Source organism: Chrysochloris asiatica, unplaced genomic scaffold (genome assembly GCF_000296735.1).
Source record: "Chrysochloris asiatica unplaced genomic scaffold, ChrAsi1.0 scaffold00046, whole genome shotgun sequence".
Lineage (NCBI taxonomy): Eukaryota > Metazoa > Chordata > Mammalia > Afrosoricida > Chrysochloridae > Chrysochloris > Chrysochloris asiatica.
The window spans coordinates 6,707,359-6,721,818 of record NW_006408564.1 but is presented as its reverse complement, the minus strand read 5'-3'; the positions used below and the strand labels follow the sequence as shown (position 1 = coordinate 6,721,818).

The 14,460-nt window shown below is 38.5% G+C and overlaps 1 protein-coding gene across 1 annotated transcript in view; it reads left to right on the top strand.

Moving 5' to 3' along the window:
• DNAH12 (dynein, axonemal, heavy chain 12) overlaps window positions 1-14,460 on the top strand; it is a 397,890-nt gene that overhangs the window by 383,118 nt on the left and 312 nt on the right. Inside the window, exons 51-55 of the mRNA XM_006862120.1 lie at window positions 3,420-3,523; window positions 5,204-5,408; window positions 10,456-10,593; window positions 10,870-10,961; window positions 12,360-12,427. Of these exons, the coding sequence (XP_006862182.1) occupies window positions 3,420-3,523; window positions 5,204-5,408; window positions 10,456-10,593; window positions 10,870-10,961; window positions 12,360-12,427 (607 nt within the window). The remainder of the gene's footprint in view (window positions 1-3,419; window positions 3,524-5,203; window positions 5,409-10,455; window positions 10,594-10,869; window positions 10,962-12,359; window positions 12,428-14,460) is intronic.

Here is a 14,460-nt window from a genome sequence, read left to right as displayed (position 1 = left end):
ATGGAGTGCATCTCAATGTCAAGAAAACAAAAATCCTCACCACTGGACCACTAAACAACATTCTTATCAACGGAGAAAAGATTGAAGTTGTCAGGGACTTCATTCTTCTTGCATCAACTATCAACACTCATGGATGCAGCATTCAAGAGATCAGATGACGTGTTGCATTAGGCAAATCTGCTGCACAGGAACTTTTTAAAGTGTTGAAGAGCAAAGATGTCAGCTTGAGGACTAAGGTACGCCTGACCCAAGCTATGATATTTTCAATAACCTCATATGCATGCCAAAGTTGGACAGTGATTAAGGAAGACCATAGAAGAATTGATGCCTTTGAGTTATTGGAGGAGAATACTAAAAGTGCTGTGGGCTGCCAAAAGAATAGATCTGTTTTGGAAGAAGTGCTCCTTAGAGGCCAAGGTGGTCAAACTTCGTCTCTCATACGTTGGACATATTGTCAGGAGGGAACAGTCGCTGGAGAAGGATATCATGTTTGGTAAGGTGGAGGGTCAGAGAAAAAGAGGAAGACCCCAACGAGATGGATTGGCCAGGTGGCAGCATCGATGGACTCAAGTGTGGCAACAGTAGTGAGGTTGCCCCAGGATCGGACATTGTTTCTTTCTGCTGTGCATAAGGTCACTGAGTTAGTGCTGACTCAATGGCACCTAACAACAATAACAAAGATTTACAGCCTCGGAAACCTTGTTCAGGGTAGCTAGGGGTCGGAACCGACTAGACGGTACTTAACAACAACAACAATGGCTAATGATCATGAACGTTTATTCATATGTTTGTTGGCTGTCCTGACATGTTCCTTGGTGAAGTGTCCATTCATTTCCTGTGCCCATTTTTAACTGGGTTATTTGTCTTTTTCTTGTAGAGATACTGTAGTTTTCTGTATATTTCAGAAATTAGTCCCTTGTCTGATATGTCATTGCAAAAGATTTTTTTCCCATTCTGTGGGCTCCCTTTTTACTCTTTTGATGCACATAAGTTTCTAACTTTTAGTATGTCCCAATCATTTATTTTGTCTTCTTTTTTTTTGTGCAATTCTCACAGTGTTTGGTAGTCTATGTGTGCTCTGTTTTAGAGCCTTTAAATTTGTCCCTATTTTTTCATTGATGGCCTTTATAATTCTGGAATTCACTTTTAGGTTTTTAATACATGATCAGTTGGTTTTTGTATATGGTGTGAGATAAAGGCCTTGTTTCAATCTTTTGCATATCAATTTCCAGTTCTGCCAGCACCATCTATCTGTTGAAGAGACTATCTCTTTTCCATTCATTCTACTTTGGCACTTTGTCAAAGATCAGTGGGCTGTAATTTCTGGATTCTCAATTCTGTTCCATTGAGCTATGTATCTTCCATTGTACCAATACTAGACTGTTTTGACCACTGTAGCCATGTAGTAAAGTTCAAAATCAGTGAGAGGCCTCCAACTATGTTGGTCTCCTTAAGCGGTGCTTTGCTTATCCAGGAACTCTTTCTTTTCCATATAGTTTGTAATTGTTTTTCCCATCTCTTTAAAGAATGCCATTGGAATCTGAATTGGGATTGCATTATATGTGTAAATTGCTTTGGGCAGTATTGACATTTTCACAATGTTAAGTCTTCCTATCCAGGAGCATGGTATATTCTTTCATTTTTGTAAGTTTCTTTTAGTTTCTTATAGGGTATAAGACACTTTTGAAGTAACAAATCAGTTTTATGAATGGAAAGTAATACTCTGTTTTTAAAAGAAATTAAAGTTGACCTTTGAATAATGTGAGGGCTGTGGGCTTGGATCCCCTGTGCATTCGAAAATCCATGTATAATTTTTGATTCCCCAAAAATGTAACTACTGATAGTTTGCGGTTTTTTGGAAGTGTTACTGATCACATAAACCATCAGGTAACACATACTTTGAATGTTGTATTTATTGTGCACTGTATCCATTTAAAAGCTGCATTTTCAATGTGAATAAAAAGTATTTTGCAAAATATGCAAGATTTTCACAACTGCTCTTGGTATCTGTAGCAACAGCTTCACAAGTTCGCTTTTCTTTTTTTATAATGGCCTTTACTCTGGATTCATGTATCTTCAAGTGGGCAACTGCAGCTGTAGACCATGCATACCAAATTATCCAACTTTTTCTTGCAGTGTCATAACTTTTCTCTGCTTCTTGGGAACAATTCCAGTAACGCTAGTGGTGCTTCATCTGGGTCCCATGGTGTGTTTATTGAGGATTTGTCATGTTGCAATAAACATGATAAAAACTATGCCATGGCTACGAGAGACCACTTTTTATTGTAATACTTTAGCAGAGAGATGAACTGCTCATGTGGAGATGATTAGTGTTTTTGGAGCTTACATGCATATAAGTGGAACTGTGCAGTTCAAATTTCTATTGTGAAAAGTTCAGCTATATACAACTTTTCAGAAATGTGTATCTTCTATAAAATATTATATCCTGTAATAATTAATAGCACTGGCCCTGGAATCAGATAGCTGTGACTCTGACTGGTTTTGGCTATGTATCCTTGGGCCTGCTACTTAACTTCTCTGTCTTTAAATTTCCTCATCTGAAAAATGAAGATAATATTGGCAATGTATGTTAAGTAGGATTCCTGGTGTGGTACCATAGGATACGCACTACGCTGCTAACTACAAGGTTGGTGGTTCAAATCTACCAGGCATTCCTTGGATTGTATGAGTTGGAACCAACTTGAAGCACTTGAAGACAACAAAATGGATCAGACATATCTCAGCCTGCATGCTTGTGTTTGTGTGCTCTTGGTTTGGACTCCTGGTGTGGCACTGTATGATTAGCTCTGGACGGAAGTGCAAATCTACACAGGGTCACTGTAAGTCAGAACTGACTCAATGGTACTTAACAAATACAGCGTATGTTAAGTAGGATAATATATGGAAAACAGTGCTTATTGTTACAAGGCACTATAGTAGAATAGGTGCAAACTCATGGCAACCCCATGCGTGCAGAGTAGAACTGCTCCATAGGGTTTTCAAGGCTGTGATCTTTCAAAAGCAGATTGCTAGGCATCTCATCTCAGCGTGCCTGAATGGTTTCCAACTGCCAAACTTTGGGCTAGTAGTTGAGTGTTTTGATCTTTTGTACCACACAGTGGCTCCCAACTAGCGCATAGTTATTGTTGTTAGGCACCGTAGAGTCAATTCTGACTCATAGTGACTCTGTATATGGTTTCCAAGACTTTAAATCTTTGCAGGAGTAGAAAGTCTTATCTTTCTTCTACTGAACAGCTGATGAGCTCAACTACTGACCTTGTGGTTCAAAGTCTTTATGGAGCCACCATGCTTTCCTAGCACATAGGTACTCCCTAATATTAGCTGTTATTGTTAGTATACCTGAACGAAAATAATGGCCCATTTGAGAGTAATCTGTGATCTTCAAAAATTTTTTTTAGCTCCCAAGTAATTTTGACATTGAAGCAGCACTATCAAAGTATCCCGTGAGATATGAAGAAAGCATGAATACAGTGTTGGTACAAGAAATGGAACGATTTAACAAGTAAGACTATCATCACTGACACCACAACTATTAACCCAAGTCAATAAAAAGATATTGTAGCATGAAATTTGATTGTTACAGAGAAGATTATAAAATTCTACCATTTTCTTTAAATTTTCACCCTTTCCTTTTTTTTTAAGTTCTAGAACCTTCTGCCCCAGATAAGGAGATCTTTTTATAAAGTAAAAATGTTGATGAAAAGGGTATCTGCTTTTACTGGTTAAAATATTCAGTAATTTCTCCCCTGGTTTTGGTACTGTTCTCTTCAAGAACAAAAGACAGAATGACCTTTAAGCTAGGACTTTGTATAGTGGTGAAGTCCTGGCGTGGTGCTGTAAGGTTGATGGGTCAGGCTCACCAACTGCTCCTAGGAAGCCTTATATAGGGTCACTATGGGTCAGAACTGACTTGATGTCACTTAAAAACAACAATAATGTATCATGGCATCTTTTGTCATTTTTTTCCCTCTACGTGACACACATACAGCTCTTTAGGTTGAATTTATTACTGAATCCAATCTAGTTTGATTAGATGCCCCACGATGGCAAAAAAAAAATATGTACTTTGGATTTTAATGAATTCTCTGCAACTCAGTACTGGCTTAAGGAATGGTAAAGTGTTTTGGTTGTGAATTTTCTGAAGTGTTTCCAAATTTATTTTGTTTCCAGACTTGTTGACATTTTAAAATAAAGCATATTAGAATGCTGTGAGGCTTATATACACCTGTTGTTGTTGTTAAGTGCCATCGACTCAGTTCTGACTCATAACGACCTGGCATAGAGTTTCCGAGAAGCGGTTGGTGGTTTGAACTGCTGAACTTGTGGTTCACAGTCCAATGCTGATTCACAGCACCATACCAGAAGTCCATATTTACATAAAGTCACATACTACTTTTCAGTTGTTTGGGCTTCTAGTCTAAAACCTTCACTTCTGGTATATTTGGAGTCCTTGTGTGGCTCTGTAGGATAAGTACTGTGGACCACAAGGCCAGTTTGAACCACAGTGTCAGCAGTTCAAACTGCCGACCACCCCTTGCTAACCCTATATAGGGTCTTTATGAGTCGTAACTTACTCAATGATACTTAACAACAGAAACAGGTGTATTTATGGTGTTCTTAGCAGTTTGGGCCTAGTTGGAAGCATAAGTATTTTCAAATATGTAAGTGAATATATAGTTGATGTTCTAATGCAGTATTCCCCAAGATTTAGCCATTTTACCACATGTTGATATTTTTTCACGTATTTCCATTTGTCATCTATTTACCCAGAGTACAACAAGTTAAAAGTGCTAGTTCTACTACTTTCTGTATTTTAATATATGTCTAATATGATTTCAAATGAAGTACGTTCATCCAAGAATCACCTGAAAATTATCCCACTTACCACGAAATGGGAGGTGACCACACTATGGGAAATACTCTCATAAAGCTGTAAATGAGGGTCCAGCCATCACCTCTTCATCTGGAAGGATTGAATGTTGATATTTACTATTGTCTCTATATTGATGGGAGTCCTGGTATGGTGCTGTAGAATAAGCACTGGACTGCTAGCCATAAGGTCAGCAGTTCAAATCCACCAACAGCTCTTGGAAACCCTATACAGGGTTGTTATGAGTTGAAACTGACTTGATGGTATTTAACAACAACAGCTATATTGATGACTTAATTTATTTCATTCCAGCTTAATTAGAACGATATATAACACTTTGCGGGACCTTGAAAAAGCTATTAAAGGTGTGGTTGTAATGGACTCTACATTGGAGGCCCTCTCTGGCAGCTTACTTATTGGAAGGGTTCCAGAAACATGGGCCAAACGATCATACCCAAGTCTTAAGCCCTTAGGAAGTTACGTCACAGATTTTCTAGCCCGGCTGAGCTTTCTACAGGTAAAGAATTTTATATATAAATAGATATAAATATAAACACAGATGTGGGTTTTGAGTGGGGAGAGTGGAGTTGACTTGGAAGATGATGGAAATTGGCTGGAGTCACTTAGATGTTTGTGAGCTAAGTGGAATAAAATTAATAGGTTTGTAATAATTTAACCAAAATTTTAGAAGATTGAAAATTACATATGTTTCAAAGTATTGAAACATTTACCAGAATTCAAAGAATGTGCATGTAATACATGTATTTCTGGAGGTTCTACATTTGTGATTTTCTGAGACTATAGTTTTGTCCTGTGATTTAAATACTCACTGGTAAATCATGGAAAGAATTTAAGGTTTGGATTTATCAATAAATGACCATTGTGTTAGAATCAGTGCCCCTTATCTCAGACAACCAAAGAAAAGATGAGTGCTATGAAACACTCTGCTCTTTACCCAGTTAAAGGATGCTCCAGACAGATACTGCCTTCTCTGCTTCTGCTACACTGCTTACCCCCATCCTGTGATTATATATGTGGGACTGCGGAAAGGATGTTGGGAAGAGCCACTCAAAAATAATACTGTTTTGGAAATTCACAAACTTTAGGTATATGATTTTTCAATATTCAGTTGCCTATTTTATTACATAAAATATTTGTTTCAGTATAGAATCTAATCATGAAACTGTCATTGCTTGTGAGGATGTGCAGAGATAGTCTGTTAAGTCACCTAGTACCTTCTTGTGCCTTCTTAATTCAATTTGACTTTCCTTGACCATCAATGAGACTATGCTTCTTTTGATCTATGTGTCTGACATTTGCATATTCTTCTGTGAATCGTTTACTCATGTGCTAGGCTCACTTTTCTTTTGGACAAGTTTTTGCAAAATTATTTTATAAGAGGTTTTTTGGTGGGTTATAAATTTGACAAAAGAGCTAGTATAAAACAGTGGTTTAGGCTTCAGAAGAGTTGATGCCAGCCTCAGTTTTCTAATGGCACTTCTAAGTCATAGAGTTGCTGTAATTACTAAATTTAAGAATTCATTCAGAGCACTTAGTATAGTACCTGGTATGTGGTAAACATCCAGTTACTGTGAACTCTGATAAATCCTAACTTACTGAATTTATCAGATGCCTTTTCAGCATTTTTTGCTAAAGGTGTGATTTTTTTATTCTTTAGCTTATTAGTGCATTGAATTGTATTACTGGATATCCAAAGGTACACCAGTTTTGTGTTCCTAGAAAAATCTTTCTTGACAGTGGTTCCTTATTGTTTTAAATGCTTACTTGATTCTATTTGAACATTTTCATTTGTTTCCCCATCAGTAATGAATCTGAGTGTCTTTTCTCAGTTTCTAGTGTTCTTTTCTCTTTTTCCTTCTGATAGGTGAGAATGTGTACATTGAGAACTCTCCTAGCCATGTCCCCGCATGTCTTTGGCTGCTTTGTGTGTACAAGGCTCTTTCTGTTTCTTACTAAAAGCATCTAATATAGAGTCAGTTCATTCCATTTTCACATTTTTAATATTTTATGCTCTAGTTTATTTCCAAACTTTTTGAAGCTCGTTGGAACTACTTACGCTTCCTGTATCCTCTTTTGTTCTCGAAGAACCTCAGAGTCTTTAGCCTGTTCCCCTAGGAGACTCATTGCTCATTTCCCAGAGAGGTCTTGGCCTAGGGCTAGGTGAGATAGTCTTCAAGACAAATTCCTTTTGTTGTTGCTGTTAATATGACATTTACATCATAGCTACACTACCTGAAATTTGAATTGCGCCTTAGAATTACACCATTTGAATTAATAAGAATGGTCTCACCCATTATTGGGACAGCTTCTCTCATCCCTTCAGTACAAATAGTCCCCTAAGTGGGTCTTCCCCATTGTCTATTTAGCCTTACAAAAGTTGTGCCATTATTTCCCCGTCTTTTTTTTTTTATCTCTTGGTCTCTTCTTCACGTCTTACTGGTTGGCTATGTGCTATTGAGTCAGTTGTGATTCATAGCATCCCTGTATAGGGTTTCTGAGGCTGTAAATCTTTAAGGGAGCAGAAAAGCATCATTTTTCTCCCTCGGAGCAACTGATAGATTCAAACTGCTGACCTTGCAGTTAGCAGCCCAGCTCGTAATCCACTATGCTACGAAAGAGGCTTTAGAATCAACAAATTTAGCAAGTAAGTCATCTGAGTTTTCTCTCCCTTTCTCATTTCTCTTTCTCTTTCTGCTCCCCAGTCCCTATCTGTAATGTTGGAGGACTAATACCAACTCACTATGTCATGTTTGTGCTGTTGTTAAGTGCTGTCTGGTCAGTTCTGACTCATAGTGACCCTGTGGAGGGCTTCCAGGGAGCAGCTGTTGAATCTGAACCACTGACCTTGTGTTTCAAACCAACCTTGTGGTCCATTGCTTTATCCCACAGCACCACACCAGGACTCCCATTGTGTTATGGTGTGGCTTTTGATTGAGGTTTTGGTGATCAAACAAAATGCTTAGACCAGTTGCTGGCAAATACTAAGCACTCAGTAAATGGTAGCTAATTAAGATTCTTCAAGTAGCTGACCAGTCTCAACATTCTTCACTATATAAAGCCTTAAGGAGCTCTGGTAGCGTAGTGGTTACGAATCGGGCTGCGAACCTTAAGGTCAGCGGTTCGAAACTACCAGCCGCTCCGCGGGAGAAAGATGAGGCTTTCTACTCCCGTAAGGATTTACACCCTCGGAAACCCTGTACAGGGTCGCTATGGGTCGGAACCGACTCGACGGCACTTAACAACAACAACAACAATGTGAAGTAAGGGAGTTTTTTACATATTTGAAGACTGGGTTCTTTCTAGTGTTTCTGTTGGCTTGTGTCCATGTTAAGTTTCATCTCTTTTTCTGCCTCTTCTTGATCTGTCAGTTACAGTGCTGCAACACTTCCTCTTACTAAAGCCACTTTCTTCCCTGTAGTATTGTTAGTACATTTAGAGATACGATTCATTTCAGTTATCTCATCTGTTCATTCAACAAAATGAGAGTTGAGACCACACTTTGTCCAAAGCTCTGTGTGATAAAAAGATAATTATAATATTAACCCTACCTTCCAGCTGCCTATAGCCTACAGGGAAGCAAGTTGTTCATTAGAAAAAAGAAAGAAAGCTAATACAGTGTACAAAGGGATGTGTCATTAAGGAAATGTGAAGAAGGGACAGTTCTTTCAGCTCAAGAAAGCAGAGTTTGTATCATGGATGAGGTAACATTTGAGCTGTGTCTATACAAACAAATGACTTTGAATCCAGCAAAGAAAGGGTAAGAGCTTAGAGACAGTCTTGAAATCAAAGGCAGTGTATCATTTAGGATCTATCCTATCATAAGTAATAAAAATTCTAACATAAAAAAAAAAGTCTGATCCCTGTGCAACTGAAAAATTCAGGGTTTTAACAGACTGAAAGTAGGATTTGACTGGGATGTAAACAGGGTGACTTGGTCCTTGCTTCTCACGCTTAATCTCTTGGATCCATTCCCTTTGGGTTAACTGCATTCTTAGCAAGATAGCAACAGCCACATCCATGTAACTTCAAAGAGCTAAGAAGAGTCTCAACAGGAGTCCCTGCATCTTATTGGCTTTCATTGGGTTATATGTCATTCCTGAATCAGTCACTGAGATTAGAAGAAAAATTGTGCTGTTGTTAAGTACTGTCAAATTGGTTCCGACCCTATATAGGGTTTCCAAGGAGTGACTGATGAGTTTGAACTACCAACCTTATGCTTCAAACCAACCTTGTGGTTGAGTGCTTATCCTTCAGCACCACAGCAGGATTAGTTAGGTTTATTCCAGGACCCACATGACCCTACCCCACACCCTCCATGTGCGTGGAATTCCAGCACCAGAAGTTCTTAGACTCACAGTGTAGGAGAGCCTGTTCTCCAGAAGGAAATAAGGGTATGTCACTTTTATAAGTTCAGAAGAAATAAAAAAGAGCTTTTCACCCAACACATAGAAGAGACCAGCAAATAGTCCAGACTAATGAGACTGTAGAATACTTGAAGTGTTCTAAAAGTGGATAGAGTTGGAAATGCAATTTGGGGTCCTATTGTGAAGTGTCTTGAATAAGATATTAGGGTTTAGACTTGGGGATTTAAGTAAGCCACTGAAGAATTATACAAAATGTAAATTTGATTCAAACCATGTATGGTGAGATATACCTTGGCAACAGTGCCCTTGGTGTGCTGAACAGAGAGAGGGAGGAAGCAAGAGGGCAGTACACAGTGTTAAAGAAAGAAGACCATGACTATCTGATCTAGATGGAGTAGGTGCATGGAGGGAAGGGATTCAAGAGAGTGGTTTTTGTTAGCTCTTTGAATTGAATTGACCATGATTCAGGGGGAACCCCATGTAAACGGGATGAAACACTGCATGGTCTCGCATCCATCACCATGATCTGTTGGGATTGGACCATTGTGATTCTGGAGTCAACATGGATCATTTTGGGAATGGATCACTAGGCCTTTCTTCCTAACCTGTCTCAGTCTGGAAGCTACACTGAACCCTGTCCAGCATCATAGCAACAGGCAACCACCACCACCATGAGGTGCATTGTGTGAGATATCTAAAGACAGTTGCTTTAGAGAACAATAAGTAATCATATGTTTTTGTTGTTGTTGTTGTTAAATGTCGTCAAGTCTGGTTCCAACCCACAGCAACCCTGTACGTGGTTTCTGAGGAGCAGCTGGTGAGTGTGAATTGCTACACTTATGGTTCGCCATTGCACCACACCAGGACTCCAAGTAAAAAAATAGCTGTCCCAATAATTTACATTTGGCTTTTTGCAGAAGACTTGAATATTTCCAGTTATATTTAATTCAGATTTGTATTCAAACCAGTTTGCTTTCCCAAGAAGAGTAGCTAGAAAGGTAGAGAAGTAGGAGGAGAGTAGGAGTGTGTCTGATGGCCGGGAAAACAGTCTTGTGATGGGAAGTGCCCAGCCTGTATATTAATTGAACAGCACACAAAGAAAAACAGAACCAGGAGCCAACTGCATGTCAGCTGACACTTGAGTAAGTTGTAAAATTAATGTCTCTTTCCCTCTTTTAGGACTGGTATGATTCAGGAAAACCAAATGTGTTTTGGCTCTCGGGTTTCTTTTTCACCCAAGCCTTTTTAACTGGAGCTATGCAGAATTATGCCAGAAAACATACCATCCCTATTGATTTACTAGGATACGAATTTGAGGTATAGTAACTCAGTGGTATATCACTGCATCAGAGTCATACTGTGTAAGCATAAAGGATACTCAGAGTTTATCTTGTATATTTTATAGCCATTATAAACAATGTGACTTGTTTGGATTCTTTGCTTCATGAAGAAAACTCTTCTAGATCTCTCATTATATCCAACAGTAGAGAGTTTGCCACAACATAACCTAGATATAGAACAATGGTGAGGGAGGAGAAGGGAGCAGAGAAAAGATAATCATTGCTAATGTGTCTGGTCTGCCCCTACTTCCAGGTTATTCCTTTTGATACATCTGACAAAGCACCACTTGATGGTGTTTTTATCCATGGTTTATATCTTGATGGAGCACGCTGGGACAGAACAAGGTCAGTAGTTATAACTGTAAATACCTCTTCAATTAGAAATAAGATGCTGCTTTTTTCCTTTTTTTCCCCTTAAACTATGAGGCTTCTGGGGAATAATGCAACTAATTAATAGTGTCAGAATTCTTATAAAGCATTCTTCAGGGTGGTGCAATTGATGAGCAATTTTAGATCCTGAACATTTTGAGTGGTTTTATTAATAAACAGATTAGTAAACATTATCACTCTGTACCTTCCATTTTATAACAGCTGCCTCACTTCTCAACAGTTTTACAGCTGCAGTAAAGGAAAGTTCTGGTGTCTATTGGTGAATGAAAAACATTTTTTGTACATTAATGAAATAATAAAAATTGGGAATATTTTAAATGGATGTTGAATTTCCAACTTCACCAGGAGACTTAAAAATTAATATTTCAGTTTTAAAACATACATATGTGAGGACAGGAGAGAAGGGGAGAAGCATTTCCTTTGGAGTCCTGCTCTTTAGTATAATCTGGGTATAAGCATGAGTCTCTAGTCCCCAGATCAGGGTTAGACTTTGCTCCCAAAGGAGAGTTAAAGTGAGAAAAATCACTTAAGAGGGACCAACAAGATAACTACACAGTGAGAGTTAACTATCTTTTTGGACTCCAGATAGTGTTATGGGAAGACTCACCTGTATAAAGTTCATTTTGTTATTTCTCTTTTCTGTTTCGGCATTCTACTGACATTTCTCCTAATGTATTTTCTTTCTTCTTCCCACTTTCTCTCCTTTTGTTCCTCTCTTCTTTTCTTCCTTTCTTCAGCAAACACACAACATAGTAAAAAGAAATCCGGTTTTTGAGGCAGGCAGATCTGTGTTTGAGTCCTGACTCTGGTTCTTAAGAGTTGTGTAATTATTTAAAAAAAAAAAAAAAAAAAAAAAGGTTTCAACCTCTCTGACCTACCAGTTTTCCCTGTGAAACAGAAAAAGGAATGAGGGTAGAATTGTTGTGAGGGTCCAATGTGATAGCATAGTGCCTGCCTCATAACAGTATTTGTTAAATAGTCAAATAAACACTTGTCTTTGCATTGACTCCAACTCATGGTGACCCATATGTGTTAGACTGATTTTCCAGGCCTTTCTTCCAGGGTACTTCTGGGTGGCTAGACTCAAACCTCCAACTTCTCGGTTAGCAGCTGAGCCTACATCCTTTTGTACCATCCAGTCATTGATAATTGTTGACTGTGTATTTTGCTGTTCCATAATTTTCTTTTGTTCCTCTCAATTTTTTATTGCATCTTCGTTTTGTTTTTATATTTTTTACAGTTCTTTTCTCTAGTCTTCTCTCGTATTAAAAGTCAATTATCTATGTAGCTACCTGTCTTAAGAAACAAATTTCATAAGTTGTTTCTAATACTCCCATCAATTTCTCTGCACAGTGGATTGCTTGCTGAACAATATCCTAAACTTCTGTTTGACCTGATGCCCATCATATGGATTAAACCAAGTAAATATACTTTTAATAAAATTTCTTAGCATTTTAGGGATGATAATGATAGATTCTGCTAACTGCTTCCCCAAATAAGTTTGTTTCACACATATATTAAGATATGTTGTTGTTGTTAGGTGCCATAGAGTTCATTCTGACTCAATGACCCTGTATAGGGTTTCTGAGGCTATAAATCTTTACAGGAGCAGAAAGCTTCATCTTTCTCCCACAGAGTGACTGGTGGGTTTGAACTGCTGATCTCATGGTTAGCAATCCAGTGCTTATGCTATATAGCACTACCAGCACTCCTTATACTGTTGTTGTTATGTGCCGTGGAGTCGGTTCCGACTCATAGCGACCCTGTACAGGGTTTCCGAGGCTGTAAATCTTTACGGGAGCAGAAAGCCTCATCTTTCTTCTGCGGAACGGCTGGTAGTTTTGAACTGCTGATCTTGTGGTTCACAGCCCGATTCGTAACCACTGTGCTACCAGAGCTCCTTACTCTTTATATTATATGTTGCTATAAGGTACTTTGTTGCTGTTGTTCTGACTCATAGAGACCCTGTATAGGATTTCCAAGGAGTGGCTAGTAGGTTTGAACTGTTGACTTTGAGGTTACAGTCCAGTCCTACAGCATCACACCAGGACTCTGATATATTAAGTTATACTTCAGTTGTAATAAGTAGTGATTTAATGTTAGTATTGGAAGTATACTGTCGCTCCCCCCATCATGTTTTTCCTGTGCCATTTGTTGTTTTGGGAAAATAATTTTGCTTGTTCATGCTATTAGCCCATGGGATTATGTTATTTTCTTTGCCCTCCCCAACACTTCTACAAGGGGTTTCAGAAAGTCTACAAATGCCCAGCCATGCGCTGCCCCTGAACTTTCATTGCCCACTTATCAAAGGCTCAAATAGACTTGACACGGGGTCCAGCTAGAGACTAGCTTTTCCTGGCTGTGAGAAGCTCCTAGGCTAGCCAGTGCCCCAAGGCATAGGTGTGGTAAGCCACATAGGGTGGAGACCAGCATTGCTTCCTGGGAAAAGCCACTTGATCCTTCCCACCTTCTAGCATCAGCATTCTTTTCACAAACCTGAAAAAAAAATTAGAGCTCATGCTTTTGTTTCCTCTTTCTTCTCAAATATTTTAACTTAAATTAAAATATTTATAAGTCACCACCAATTATTTTTTCGTTATTAATGTAGCTCAATTTTAGTTCCTTGAAATGTGGCCTTAGTTTTCAAAAAGTGTAATATATCTGGTTTTTCAGGGACTATATGTGGATTCTTTTTGTGAGTAAGATAAGGATTGGAGTGTTTTTCTTAGTAATAGTCTGCTGAAAACAAGTGGAAAGGTCAGCTTCTTGTAATTATGAGTTTCTTGTACTGAAGCTCTAAGAAGCTGTGTTTCTCCTTTTGTATCTCTGACATATTAAAATATAGTTCAATCATAGTAAGTAGTGATTTAATGTTTAAATTGGAAATGGATTGTTGCTCCCTAGCCCCATGCTCCATAGTCCCACAACCTGTGTAATCTATAGGGTATTGGGGGAGACCTTCTTCCCTACCTTCTCCTGCTCTGACTCTATCAGTCCCAAGTCCTTCTTGAGTGTTTTCATGTCTGCCAAGTGACTTGACCTTAACATCCATTTTTATCTTCTAGAATTAGAAACATAGACCATATGAAATCATTTGCCTTATTTTATAAGTAAATGTATATGCTAGAATTTAAAAAAATTAAAACTTTAAAATCTTAGAAAATGATTATCATGATCTTAGATTTAGCACTGGCCACTAGTGTGGCCCTGAGGGTTAATGCATTGGACTGCAAAGTTGGTTTGAATTGCAAGGTCAGTGGTTCAAGCTCACTAGCCGCTCCTTGGAAACCATATACAGGGTTGCTATGGGTCAGAACAGACTCAATGTCACTTGTCAACAGCAACATTGTATTTACAGGAGTTCTGGTGTGGCACTGTAAGATAATCACTTGACCACATGGTTGATTTGAACCACAAGATTGGCAGTTCAAACTCACCTCAGAAACGCTAAACC